Here is a 14709-nt window from a genome sequence, read left to right as displayed (position 1 = left end):
TCCAAAAGGTAAACAATGGTAAGAGTTCCATTTGACATGTTCATTTTGGTGCAGCTGCCTGTCTTAACACTAGTTCACGGCTATATTTGAATGTGACAACTGACAACCACTGGGGATGGAGTCTTACAAAATCCAAGCAATTGCTCTGGTGGAACTTAACAGAAAGGCCCAAATAAACAAGGCCCATGGCAAATCAGATTATGATTGTCAATTGGAAGAAAAATTACAGGGAAATCCTAGCTAGCCCTAATTTTGACCTAGCTCTATCTCTGTCAATTGAACAACAGTTTTTTCATCAGCAATGTTAATTACATCCCATGTTTCCTGTGGATCATCCCCTGCCCTTCTTCGTTGAGTGCCCGGTCTTCCGCTTGTGACGGCTGAAATCTGACACGAATCTGAATGTCTGCCCACACCCTGCCTCATTGCAAACATAAGGGCGGGCACCAGTGTGAACCCTAATGTGTTCAGTTCGAGCCCATGCCCACTTGAAGGTCATTTTGCAGCCCTTCCACGGGCACTTCAGGGGGCGATCATCTACATGAACACGCCGATGTTGCACTAGATACTTGTGCGAAAAGAACTTCTTCCCACACCCCTTCACCGGGCAGATGTTTCTTTTATGCAACACGAGATCCTGTTTCGAAATGAAACTCATGGTGCACCCCTCCAGGTCACAGTGGTACTCTTCATCCTCATCCCTTCGCTTTGCATCTTTGTGGTGAACTGGACCTTTGTCCTTGTGACTGACTGGAACCTTATCCTTGTGCACAGCTTGAGCCTTAGGGGCTGGAGCTTTCTTTGCCTTTTTCCTATTTAACTGCTTCTGTACTACAGGTTTGGTTTCAATATCTTTGGATGGCTTTGGGATTCTTTTCCGCAGGCGGGTGCTAGGTCCACCCTCCGACTCCACTTCAGCATGTGAACAATCAAGCTTTCTGGTATTCTTCTCACTGCTGTTCCTAAGCCGAGGAGTTTCTTGTTTTGTTTGCTTGGTTCTAAGAATTCTCTGGGGTTGCTGATGCGAATGATCATCTGCTGAATCATCAGAAGCTCTTACTGGATCTTCATTTTCAGGACTTCCAGCTTTCTTCATCGACCCCCTCTCCACTGTCCTCTTTCTCTTCCTTCCAGACCTTCTCCTTACGCTGACAGTTTCAGCTTTGTGGGAACTCTCTGATCTTTTTTCAGGCTTCTCATCATGCTTCCCAAAAGCTGGGAAGGTCCTGTCTGGTTCATGCTCTTCAATATTTCTCTCTGCTAGAAGGGGATGGACCTGATTGGACATCCAAACTTTACCGCACCATTTCCCTACCATCACAATTTTTTTCTGTTTACCAGATCCCTTCCCTTGGTCGTCGGGTTTTATTGGTGAGAATGCTGGAGGACTACGGCCAAATGCATTGTATATAACAGAGTTATATGGCATTTGCTTACTATATAGAGGAGAGCGGCTAAGGTTGGCACTATAAAATAGATTGATACCCAGTTTTACAGCCCAATCCCCATTCCCTGGTATAGCTTCCTCACTATCCAGAGCTGATTGGATCCTCTCTTCGTCCTCTTTAGTGGCATCCCTGAATGCAAGATTATTCCAGAGATAATCAATTCCCATGTCCTTGCCCATTAACCTTGCTTCAGCCTCTATCTTAGGGTAGTCTGCAAGTATTTTTACAGAAAATCATAAATGATGAGCAGAAAAAGAAAAATCATGACCCAACAAGGCAAAAAAACTACCATTAGAATGTTTGCGATGATGCAAGTACTACTTGTTAATCATAAGTTCCAGTGGCTGTTTTCCTTTTTAAATTCAATATCCAACACTAATTTTATCTGAAGACAGGGGTTCTCAAAATAAGAATTAAAAAACTTAGGAAAGAAGGAAGAAAAATGAAAGGAAGGGGAGACACCACCAATTTCGGTGACAAACAATAATAGCACACCTGGACGACAAGCAAGCAACATTTGCACTCCACCTATTGGACGAAGCTGTTGTTCTACTTCTATGGCATGCTCAAGACAAAACACATGCACTCTGGAAGAATCTTCATCAGACCTTGGAGGAAATGACAAGTTCACATTCTCCACAGCTACGGTGGCACTGCTAAACTTTGTTTGTTCATTGTTATGTGAAAATAGAGAGAAACCTGGAGTGATATGGGATAATGGACCTCTAGGCATACCCTCCGAACTATTCGATTCCACAGAAGCACGGTTATTTGATTCAAACATGTCAGAGCGGCCAAAGGCTTTACGACTCCTATCCGCAAAAGTAGCATTTTTCTGCCCACGTCCTTCACATGAATCAATAATTTGGAGTGGAACTTCATCCCCAGGGCTGGACTTCGAAAAAGAGGGGCTGCAGCCCCCATTTGCACCAGCGTGAGAGTCACGCTTAAGCGAAGGCAGTTTGGAATCATCACACTGAAATCTACTTTCTGATGAACAATCTCTTGTGTTAGTCTCATCAGCAACAACAGGAATATTTGGTTCGGCCTGATCTTCCTCAGAGTCGGATGAATTCCCATATGCCAATGCTAATAGACCAAGAGCAGAAGTGCCTTCCCGTGTCTCAGTATCTGAAACCACTTCAACACTTTGGTCTGCCGCTTGGATCTGAAAATCACTTGATTGAATTGGAACATCATATAAACCATCTGGAACGCTCTTTCCCTTTAACCCTGTAGCTAAAATAGATAAATAAATAAACACATATATATACACATAATTAAAATTGTATCAACACTATATGGAGACTTTAAATTAGGAAAATTGATGGAACATAAAAAACACAGAAAGAGAACAAGTTTGAATGTAAAATTTGGCAGCATGGATAACTCAGATTATCTCCAGATATGCACACAGCGGGATAACCAAATCGCACAAGGGTGTGCTCTAGACTCTGTTCAAAATAAGACAATATCACATGATCAGACTTGGGAGTATGACAAATTACTTATGAAGAAAATAATTTCATATGCCAAAATCACAAACAAAACTAAGTATAAACATGATTAAACACCACAACCAACAAGCAGCATATTGTCCAGATAAATACTAGGAAAATTAACCACTCACTCCTCCACCCATCACTTGTAAGAGAGATTTTTTATTATTGTGGTGATTTGAGAGGGAGGAGGTCCTCAGCTACAAGTCAAAAACAGACCAACCATGGCAATCCTCCTTCAAAGTCCATACAAGACATACACGCTGAAATTTACAGAATCTTTTGCACCTCTTTAACAAGTCACAAGAGATCATCCATGATGATCCCAGCATTAATACACATTTACGACTGTTTTATCTGAATGTCAGAAGAGAACATCCATGATAATCCTCACAATAATGTAATAATAGAAATTTACAGCTGCCTTCTTCACATTATAAAAATTCATGAACATATACCCCCTTCATCTTTCTTTCTTCTTCACTGTTGTCAAGTGAGATGTCATCTTTTATCGAAAAATAAAAAAGTGAGCATATCATCAATGATGATACTCAAATTAATATAAATTTACAACAGCTGTTCCTCTCCACCCTACTCTTCTGGGAGTGAGTGCATGCGCATGTGCACGTGTGTCCTGTTTGTGTATGTGGCTAAGCTCTTCATTAATAAATAACATACACACACACACACACACACACACAACAACAACAACACAAGGGTATACAACAAGGGTAGCCATCCCCCATCCCATTCTCTCTCCCCTCTCAAGGTTAGAACTTGAGACCTCTAACATCAAGGCCTCCAGATTTAACCATTTGGATGTCTTCAAGGAAGCAATAACTCCCATATTAATCATAAGTTATAAATGATTAGCATTAATGAAGCTATATTTTCTGCTTCGCATCTATCGACAAGTGCTATCATTATTTGTTTTCCACCAGAAATCAAAGTTGATTATTGCTTCATCACCCCCACCATAATATAGCCTATTTTCATTGATCTAAAATCAAATGCAAAAGTTATTTTTCTTGATTCACCTCCCCCATAATGCTGCATACATGCCATGAGATCAGCAGTAAGTTCTGAAACAAGAACCAGGTAGAAAAGAAATGAAAAAAAAATTAAATAATAATAGTAAAAAGGCTGGGCTAAAAACAGATTAAGCTGCTTTGGTAGCTTACAGTTCCATAATGGCAAATAATAGCAAACAAAAAGTAGAAAGACGTACAACCCACAAAGGAGAAAGAGGGAAGTTGTTAAGAGGGAACAATTGTCAAAAATGGCAGAATGTAATTTTGAAGAGTGAAATTAATAGGATGGGTTCAAATCTTAGAATAACAGAAGCAGGGGTATATATGATTATATATGTAGAAATTTAAAGAATCTAAATCCTATAAGGTCCAGGTCCATAAACAAACCACAATTAAAAGTTCAAAAAGAAGGGAAAATAGAGCAACTAAGTGACAGGCCACAAATGCAAAGCAATATTAAAGGGAGAAATTTCTTCAAATAATGACCCCTAACAAAAGAAGTAACTTGTGAGACACATCAAGAAGTATGTGTAGCAGCAAAAGATACACCACTACATAAAATCATTAAACGTGTGTGCAAGCCATTTTAACAGTCCACATGTGAATTTCAAACAATTCTAAGAATTATAGTCATCAGATATTAAATTTCTCACCTTCAGGCACATTTTGTTGCCTATAGATTTTATCTAGGAAACTTTTGGATGTGATGCTGTGTGAAAGAGTTCTTCAATAGTTCATCCGAAAAATGATTCAACATGAAAAGTCATGGTAAACACCGCTATTACCAAAAAGCCACTGACCATAGCATGTCAAATCACCAAATAGACATTGCTACAACAATCATGCTTTCAGCATAAACAGACCAAGTTATCAGCAGTCCAGTGACGGGTGTCTACATAGAACGCAACTGCTTTACTCCTAATGAAGCACAGCTTCAAACTTTGACATTAGAAATTCTAGAACATGCCATCATAGCTAAATTATTTAAAAAAAAAAAAAAAAAAGATTAACATTTCTCAAATTGAACAATATTAAGACTGCACCAAAATAATAAAACATGCTTTTAATACAGAAAACTGATTAGATACATTATGAAAAAATAAAATCAGTGTATTTTATATAAATAAAAACCAATCGATGGAAGAAACATAGCTAGTCTTTCCAAAACTTTGTCAAAATATAACAAAATACTGTCCAAGAGCAACAAACACAACAAAAGAAGTTGAGAAATGGTACAAAAGAGGTGTCATGTTGACAATGACTAAGCTCTTGAGCTGTATGCCAACAAGACTAATGTGTAAGCTTCAATGGCATCTCATAAGGCAAGCATCCACTTGAGTCTAGCAATGTCTGACAACCTAGACATCTGATACATGGATGTTGTGTCCCATAATATAAGTGCAAATTCAATTAAGTACACAACATAATAATTTAAAAATTGCAATGATCGCAACATTGCATTATTTAATGAATACATGTCAACAATAGGAAATAATTAAACACACACACACACACAAACACATCCACCCACCCACACTCCTACCTGAAGAATTCTGCTCTGAAGTATTAGCATTCGCACTGGCTCTAGCAAACTCATCACTAGTTACTCCAGAACTAACAACCCAGTCATTAAAAAAGCTACAATCCGCAGACATGAAGTATCTTGCAGCTGCTTCTCTTGGTTGAACTATGGCACAACAGGCAAAGATCAAAATCCCACAGGTGACACATGAAAAAAGTCCCTGTTCTGACACTCCATTAATTTGAGCTGCACTTTCCTTTTTTATGTCTGCATTCTGTGTTTGAGAAGTGAACGTACAAGCATCATCATTTTTAGCAAATGATGGAAGCTCATTCCTTTCACAGGAAGAAGAAAATTTTCCTCTCATTGAATAGAGACCTTTCGATTGTTTGACCCTTTTATTCCTGTTTAATGTCATATCATCAGGAATTAAACTTTTTGAGGATTTCATTGCTTCCTCCGGACTGCATAAACCAAGGGACAGTCTGGGGTTTAATTTCATATGGGAACCAACACGTAAATTTGACCTAGCAGAAATGTCAGAACAATTTTGGGGAATAAGTGCAATTGGAGACCCTTTCCCAAGTATTTGAAGCAGGTCATTATTCTTTATTACATCCTGCACAAAAAGCTCTTTAATTACACTTTCTCCCTCGCCCTTCTTCTTATTTTTTAGTCGGGAACTCCGCGGTTCAGCACTGATGCTCATAGGTATACTGCAGAGGAAAAATTATAGATTACAACAACTAATTTTATCATCAATAGACATTGTAATGATAGCTTACTGTAAGACAAATTTGCAGATACATTAAAATATCAGGAAAATTGCTCACTTGAGACTTTAGTTTTCATATGACACAGAGAACACAAAAGTGCAGTGCTAGGGAAAAGCAACCATGGAGAGAGTAAAAGGCTACTGAAAATTTTACATGATTTACAAATAAATTCACAAGTCAAGCTTCTTCCATACACTTTTCCAAATAGTTTATGAATGAAAACTTAACACACTATAAATTCTCATGTATAACATAAATCCTTATCAAATGAACCACAGGAATCTTAATTGAAACCACCAGGTTCTTAATGAAGACTCTTAGTACATCTAATTTGAACAGGTTTGGCTTGAGAAAGCCATAACAACTTGGGAAAGATTGTTAAGATTTATAGGCGGTAAACTGTAACTCCAAAAGATAAAATAAGAAATTTAAAAACGGAAAAAAAAAAAAAAACCAAAGCAGCAAGCTAGAAACTCATAAAAGATAAGACATAAGAGAAAGGAGGTTAAGAAAATTTAGCGCCTTAGGCACTTGCAATGCAGACCAGATGGTGCATTTGATGATAGAAATTGCAGAAGGGAAAGGGTTAACCTAGAATAACTTGAATTGAGAGAATAACAAGGATTTGATGGCACTCTTTAACTTTAAGAGCATGTTGATCGGACAATGATTAGAGAAAGCCTATAATCAACGTAGAAATTATGCTGTTAATACAACGGTAAAAAAGGGAATTCAGCACTAGCGAGAGAACAGACCTTGAACAAAGGGCTAGCGCAAGATCATAGAGTAACTGAAAATGAGACACCATAGGAGGGTAATTGATTGAAGCTCTACGTATGGCAGCATCTTTAGCGACTCTCAACCATTCAGGAGTTGCAATATTAGCTGCCTCTCCACAATTAAATCCTACAATAAGAAGTAAAATAAATTTTTAAAAACTGTTGTATAGTAGTATAGTACTAATAAAAGAATTGAATATGAAGAATACAAATTGAAACTGAACGATGTCTTACCATGACTGAACCCGGAATGATAGGCTCTAGGGAAAGTCACAACAAACTCCCCAGGATTTTGCACTAACCTGGTTTGAAGAAAATGAAAAGCTAAGAACAACCCAACTATATACAAAGTGAAATTCATAAAGGTGTGTTACAAGGCAATGGTTACATTTTATGCAGATGCTCAACAAAAGTGAAGTAAAATACTTCTACTTAGGGCTGTTCATTTCCGTTTTGTTTTCTACTTTCGTTTGGCATAAGGAAGAAACAGGTGATACAAATGTGTTTGTCTACGCTACTGGTTTTCTGTTTTTGTTGTATGTTTTTGGTAAAAAATTCAAAATCATATTTTATGGTTTTGAGTTCTTGTGGCAACATTTTGCCACGGTATTTTAATCTCCAAAATTCAATTTTGTTGATTTGATGATCCTGCTATATAGTATATACAAATTTTAATTAAAAATAAATAAAATAACCATGTGAATTTAAAATATAATTAAAATGAAAATATCCATAAAGAAAATCTTGGAAAAAAAAAAATTCAATAAAAATATTTTACCATTTTTCAATTGTAATATACAATGGGATGTTCTTGGTGCACTAGAAAATGAGTTCAAAAATTTAATAAAACAACAGAAAATGATTAATTTTTTATTTTTTACTATAGTATTCCTTATTTCATATTCATTTGCATTTTCTAATCATAATCAATTTTTTTTATTCTTATTTGATTCAAAGACAAATGAAAATGCATTCAACTAGGCTTTTAATTTGGTTTATTCTTGAAATTTTGATTTTTTAGCTTCTAGTTTTTAGTTTTAGGTTCTGGTTTTTGTTCCCACATTTGTTTACAATGATACCAAAGGCCCCTTATCTTTTTTCACAAAGCAGATTGCACCTGCTTTCATAGGAAGCACTTCAATAGTGATGCTGAACCAATCACATAAAATAATTCAAGGTCATTCTTGCTTCAACTGCAGCCTAAGTTAGCATATGATAAGGCAATACACTCATTAAGTGGAGTAGAAAAGTGATGAACTTACCTGCAGCATGGAATCCCTGCACTGATAAATACTTCAGGTGACATAACTGTTGTCTTCTCACCAAGAATAGCAAAAGTAACTGACATAAAACAGATGAAAACAAATGTTAACCTCCCAATATTGTTCAAAAAAATAAAAAACAAATAAAGGGAAAAATAGGCTCAGCTGTCATCCCCTTTGATGCACAACAAATTCAAAAAGAGGCCAATCGTCACCAGTCGTAGATTGGAAGATATTATGTACGAGTTCCGGTGTGGAGAAAGAGAAAGAACTATGGATAATCGTCACGGATTATACAATATGAAAGAAAAATAAAAATGGGAAATGGAAATTTTGAAGCAACATGTTCAAGGTTTAGGACATTTGATCTTAACTCGCCCCAAAAGCCAGTCAGTCAATAAGCAAAATAGATTGCAAAAGTTGAAATACATTATATTTTTTAAGTAACTGTACAGTATAAAACAGCAATAGAAAGCACATTCTGTTTTTCAAGTAAATGAACAATATAAAGTTATAAACAGCGCAAGAAAGGCAAATTACACTAGAGAAGTAATATAGATAATATATGTTATAAAATTTTCTTTAAAAGAATTAGACTATGGCTGATAGATGCGTCAGACAAATAATATATCTAAGCACCCTGTTACATCAATTTTTTATGTTGAATGAAAAAGGACAAAAAAAAAAATGCAATGTATATTGAATCCTGCACATCAAACGCATCATGCCTGGTTGGGCAGGAAATTTAGCAAAAAAGGGGAATCTAATATGCAATTTCAAATCCTACTCTGGCATGATTAATATCTGACACAATTTTGGACGCAAACGTGCTTTTCACCGTCCTCTTTCATTCAACAACTAATGCATTCCACCTCCTTTACTAGCATCAAACTTCTCAGATAATAAATATTAAATGGTAATAAACCCCATGCACTCATTTGGAAACATATTCCTCAAAATAGGCTCCACAATTATCTACCATGTGCTACACATTGCATCTGATGTAACTGTCAAGCATTGTATTTGCAAAGGGTACCAATGGCCAGGAAGGGCAAAGACATAATCATCAATATGCTGATGTCTTCAAAGTATGGAAATTTTATTTAGAAGTCACCGGTGTAAACCGCACAGGGACTTCATAAAATACTCCATGAAATTGCTACTTATGGGGAAAAAACCACCAATTCCTGAACAACAGTCTTCTAAGTCTAACTGTAAAAGAAACCTCAATTTGGGTTTTCTTGTTAAATGAAAATTAATTAAACATGTAAAATAATCTTCCGCTGAATCCCCTGAAAGGAAATTAGCTACAAGACTCTCCTCAAGAATCTAACCACTCTTTAAATATCAAACCCAGGCCCCCCACCCCGCGCATGCGGCACTCTCTCTCCACGCCCCCAAAATTTTTAACCAATGGCAAGCTACATTTGACAAGCACAGCAAGTACTGACGTTAATGTACAAGCCCCTAAACAATAAACATTACTCATTTCTAGTAGCAGTCTGCTCAAGGCCAACTAAATCATCATGGTTCTCAAATTCTCAACATTTGTCCTAAGAATTATAGCTCTAAGCTCCCTTCCTCAAAATTCTCAACAACATCCCTGGCAACAACATTTGAAGTTACAATTGAAAACAGAGGGTGCAGACAGCAGCAGTACTTAACAGAACAAAAACAACAACAAAATTAAACAAATAATTCTTCAAAACATTCAACGGAAACAATAAACAGGGTTTGCTTATTTTGCTCATTTGCTGTCTCTATTCTAATCCAATCCTGAACTCACCAAGAGGGTTGATCTCTCCGCTGTAACCTTGCACCCTCACCACCTCCTCAAACGCAACTGCGGCATCCCTGGGGACGCCATACCAAGTCTTTCCTGCCCCCATATGCAAGTAATTCAAGCTGTGTAGGTCATGATCCTCAACATGCCAAGCAAACCAGCTAAACATCATAGCTATATACACCATGGGCGACGTGACGCCAGGGATTTCCTCCTTCATGAACCTCAACAGCGAGCCTTTAGCCCTAGAAACCGCCCTCATGTTCCAATTAGTTTCGCCCACACTCATAGCCTCCCCTGCATCCTTCTTCTTCGCATTCACCGGCACGAAAGCCGACCCAGGCATGTCGTTCGCGTACTCTACCGAAAAGGGTTTGTCCACACACGCCTTCCAGAAAAGGGTTTCGAATTCCAAAGCTGAAAGGCTCTTCTTCGGACACTTCTTCAAGTAATTCCTCTCGAAACTCTTCGCTTTGGCTTCGAATTCTTGAAACGTGTAGTACTCGCCGCTCTGCCACACGGGTCTCTGCACGGGGCGGTGCCGGCGCGGGCAGAACCCGATCTGCTGCTGCCGGGTCGTGAATGTGGGTGCCGTTTTTTGGGATTTAGGGCTCGAAAACGTTGCGCGCGCCGCGAGAGACTTATTGAGGTTCGCAATTGCGCTCTTTTTCGGGGGAGGGGGCACGGGAGGCACGATTTTGCAGATTCCAAACTTGGAAGCCTCCTTTTCGATCTTGAAGATGTAGGAAATGGGATCTTGGAACTCGGATAGGGTCGGGTGGTACTCTGGAGCTAACGGTAGGGTTTTGAGCCATGAGAGGACCTCTGGAGGTGGCTCTGGTGCTGCTGGTGTTGCCATTGGTGAAGAGGGTCTGTGAGTTTTAGATCCGAATTTCGAAATCAGATGCCATTATGGACTCTGTAACAGAGAAACAGAGCAGACGCCATTCTTTATTTCGATTTTTTTTTCAGAGTTTTTCGTTGCTCTGTTTCTTCAAGAAGGGCAGGGGACGATGTAAGAAGAGAGAGAACGGGGGAGAGAGTGGACATGTGAGTGGAGTGGGGTTTTATTCTGGTTTTGGTTGAGCATGAAAAATTGACAGTGTTGTTTCCGATATTTACGATTTAACCATTATGTTCTAAATTTTTTTACAACTATATTTTTTCATTATCATTTTCAAAATTTTAATTTTTCACACAATTTCATTCCATTGTTCTTGAATATTAATTGAGTTTCAGGCTTGTCTTTAAATTCTAATGTTGTATGAAATTTAGTTTGTAATTTACTGATAAGTGTAAAATTCAAACATAATTCAAAGATTGCCGATAAAATATAATTAGACTTTTATGATTGCATAAATATTGAGTTTTATCTAAAATTGTTCTTCATATAATGAAACAGGATTAAAATTATTCTAAAAATTCACAAGTGATGGTGAGACAAATTAAATTTCCGAACTAGTATAAAATATAAGTTACTATTTAGTCGGCAAGGGCACAATTATTTTTTTTTAGGAGTAAAAGAGATGGAATCAATTAAGTTTTAACTGAATATAACATTTATCCGATTAGGGTTTGTCATTTTTAGAAAACAAGATAAGGAGATAATACAAAGTTCATGGAGAAGACCAACTAGTTCCGTACCGTGTACATGAAATAAAAATTTTTTTTCTTTACCTATACATCTAGTATAAGATAGGCTATGGAAGCTTAATTATACTTTTTCATGCAAAATAAACACTTCTGTCTTTAATTTTTGATCTCTCGAGCTTTTTGAAATTATAGCCGAAATGTTATCCATTATCACCAAAACTAGTTTATACACACTGCCAACCATTATCTGAATTTAATTTTTACTAGTTAAGTATGATTTTTTTTTTATCCACTTTAAACTAGAATCATTTTTCACTGTGAAAAATTAAATATCATATAAGACTCCTTTGAAGTTAGGGGATCATATCATAATTTGATTGTAATTTTAAGGGCAAAATGTTAAACAAAAATATTAAAAATTCAGGATTCGTTTGGATCAAAGATTTTGTTTTTTCGCTTTCCTTGATAATCAAACCTAAAAATGTGAATTATTTATATATTTCTTTCCCTTCTATAACATTTTTTAAGTTCCGAAGATTACGCATTAAATTTCTGGTAGTCGATCCATATTTAAACAGAAAAGTATTTGTGATTGTTCCAGAAGAAATTAAACAAAAGATATGATAGAGTTAGGACAGTTATTGAATGAGATCTACCCAATGCTAGATGCAGAAGCGCATAATAGATCGACATGAACGTAATGAGTTGTCTCGTAATAAAACCATTGTTGCTGATACCTTATTTTTGGTTCCTTCTTCTCCTTCTTCCATAACGGCAACCTAAAGCGCAATAAAATTAAACTTCAAAAATTAACCTTTAATTTATGAACATAAACAATAACAACAAAATCAAATCTTAGTCCCACTAAGTGGAGTCGGCTATATAAATCATTTTCCATCAATTTATGCAAAAAATATATATATAACAAATATGCTCAACAGTTAACTGTATCACAATGTCCTTGCCACAAGAATCCTCCTGAGTATTTTTCTTCTCTAGTTTACAAAATCCCACTTTTGTTTTTAATTAGTTCTATTGGATCCTATTGATAACAAGGGTGGCATAAAAACTGATAAAAAATTATATAATATATATTAATTGAAGAGATATACAAACATTCATTGACACATCAACCTACAAATGAAAATTTTAACATTTTTTGAGTTGCACGATTCAACTAGTATACTTCATCTTTATTTATTTATTTATTTTGATTAGACAAAAAAAATAATACATAATAAAAATTCTTAAACTCAAATAATAAAAGACTAGGTTATTTTAACCTATAAATAGTTATTTAACTAAGAAGAAAAGACTCTTTAAAAGAAAAAAATAAAAATAAAAAAGGACTTAGAGACGTGAATGTACGTGTAAGTATACTAGCCTTGAACTTCAAACATTTGGGTCTAATTATTCTAGCCTAATTTTTGGGAGGTCCTTACCATAAAATTGGTGAACTTTTGAGTTACATGCTACTGTTTGTTAATATCAAAAAAAATACGTAAGATTACCAAATGTATGTGACTAATATGAGTTATGTTATGCATCACGCGATCTGTGATGATACGGGCCTATGTGTCAAACCCTCACTGAGTGTAGTAGTGTGGGCCCCAGCACTATTGTACCCAATGCAGGGCCTTCCATCACAGGCCTATGACACTTGTATGCTTTATATACTCAGAGGAGATCAGTTGCTTAATGAATTAAAAGTTGATTGTGCATGACGTTTATATGTGCATGTTAAACTTAGACTCCAAAAAACATAGGCAAATTTTGATTTGGGTGAATTAGATTTACTATATCAATCCAATGTGAGTAAATGGGTTCTAAGGTTAATGCATGGGATTGATTGTAAACTCCCTATTGCGGAACTTGTTAATAATGTTCATTTATGGAATTATGTATGTACACATGTATGCATCTGTGTGTATTTAACTTGTCAATTTATTGAAATTAGACAGATGAATAATATTCCTAAAACCAAAAAAAAAAAAAAAACTTGATAGCAATCCAAAATATTGTGCATGCACGTACAAAATGTCGATCATGTTAAATTATCGTTAAAATGTAACTGGTGACCCCAAGGTCACGGGTTCGATTTTTCCTTAAGAGTTTACCTCGATAAATTACCAGGAGTGCGTCAATGGGCGAGCAGCTTTCATTCTCCTTGATTTGGTGTTGTATTAGAGTATCCAAAGTGTCACAATGGTAGCTAAAAGCATAATATTGGATTGTTTTGTTATGTGAAATTTTGGTTGTGTATCTTAGACCCTTATACACTTTTTTTTTTGCTGCTATTTTTTTTCTTATTAAAAGGATTAATCTTTGAATATTTACGATCTTAACCATCACACAACTAATAGAGACCGAATCAAAATTTGGTGTGAACCAAAGTTTAGTCTCCCATCACTTCTTATTGATGTATCATTCACAAAATAACTTATGTGACAAGTGACCCTAAAATTGCAACAAATAAAGTAAAATAAAAGTTTAACAAAATATTAATCGCCACAATGAAAACCAGGTAAACGTTTATTCTCTTTGACTGTAATTTGTTAGCCTTAGTGACTACACCATCATTATTTAATGTGTTTTGATGATATTAGTCAATATGTTGTTCCTAGTGTTTTCATATCTTTGTAGATCATGTTTAGCACAGGTATTCGTACATGAATTATTGGATCCAAAGTAAAGATCGGACCGAGTAGACGTCAAGAAGGAAAGATTAAATGGACACGTACTTAGAAGGACCCAAGTACAACCAAAGGAAATTTAATTGTAGAATTATTTGTAATAAGAATTGTGTGAAGTAGTATGTTTTGTAACTCTTGCGAGTGTATTTCTTGCATAATTTTTAGCAAGAGTTGAGCAAATGCATACATACTAGGACACATAAGTATATAGGATTGCACTAAAGTCACAAACTCAATATTCATAATTTTCTAAGTTAAAACAAGAGTTTGTCAAATAGATCTTAAAACGCAAATATGTTTTCAAAAGGACAAGTTTTTAACAT

The 14709-nt window shown here is 36.0% G+C and overlaps 1 protein-coding gene across 2 annotated transcripts; it reads right to left on the bottom strand.

The window, feature by feature from the left end:
- Nucleotides 1-10: 10 nt before the first annotated feature.
- LOC131159473 (lysine-specific demethylase REF6) lies at nucleotides 11-11141 on the bottom strand. 2 transcript variants are annotated; one of them, XM_058114408.1, is made up of 7 exons: nucleotides 10104-11141; nucleotides 8318-8396; nucleotides 7290-7357; nucleotides 7032-7182; nucleotides 5522-6216; nucleotides 1944-2687; nucleotides 11-1659 (listed from the first exon to the last, which is right to left on the bottom strand). In XM_058114408.1, exons 1-7 carry the CDS (start codon nucleotides 10957-10959, stop codon nucleotides 332-334), a joined length of 3921 nt encoding a protein of 1306 aa, XP_057970391.1. In that variant the 5' UTR covers nucleotides 10960-11141; the 3' UTR covers nucleotides 11-331. The 2 variants fall into 2 exon arrangements, with proteins under 2 accessions (XP_057970391.1, XP_057970392.1); XM_058114409.1 differs by having other exon boundaries at nucleotides 1944-2681.
- Nucleotides 11142-14709: the final 3568 nt, after the last annotated feature.

Source organism: Malania oleifera, chromosome 7, assembly GCF_029873635.1.
Source record: "Malania oleifera isolate guangnan ecotype guangnan chromosome 7, ASM2987363v1, whole genome shotgun sequence".
Taxonomy (NCBI): domain Eukaryota; kingdom Viridiplantae; phylum Streptophyta; class Magnoliopsida; order Santalales; family Ximeniaceae; genus Malania; species Malania oleifera.
The sequence above is the reverse complement of the archived record's forward strand: the minus strand, read 5'-3'. Positions and strand labels throughout refer to the sequence as shown.

What these genes read in the sequence shown, in the direction of transcription:
- LOC131159473 (XM_058114408.1), bottom strand. Translation starts at nt 10,959, where the DNA reads ATGGCAACACCAGCAGCACCAGAGCCACCTCCAGAGGTCCTCTCATGG. An exon ending in CGGAGAGATCAACCCTCTTG is followed by an intron (nt 8,397 to 10,103) that starts GTGAGTTCAGGA and finishes GTTTTATGTCAG; the next exon opens with TTACTTTTGCTATTCTTGGT. An exon ending in GTTGCTTGCTTGTCGTCCAG is followed by an intron (nt 1,660 to 1,943) that starts GTGTGCTATTAT and finishes AAATACTTGCAG; the next exon opens with ACTACCCTAAGATAGAGGCT.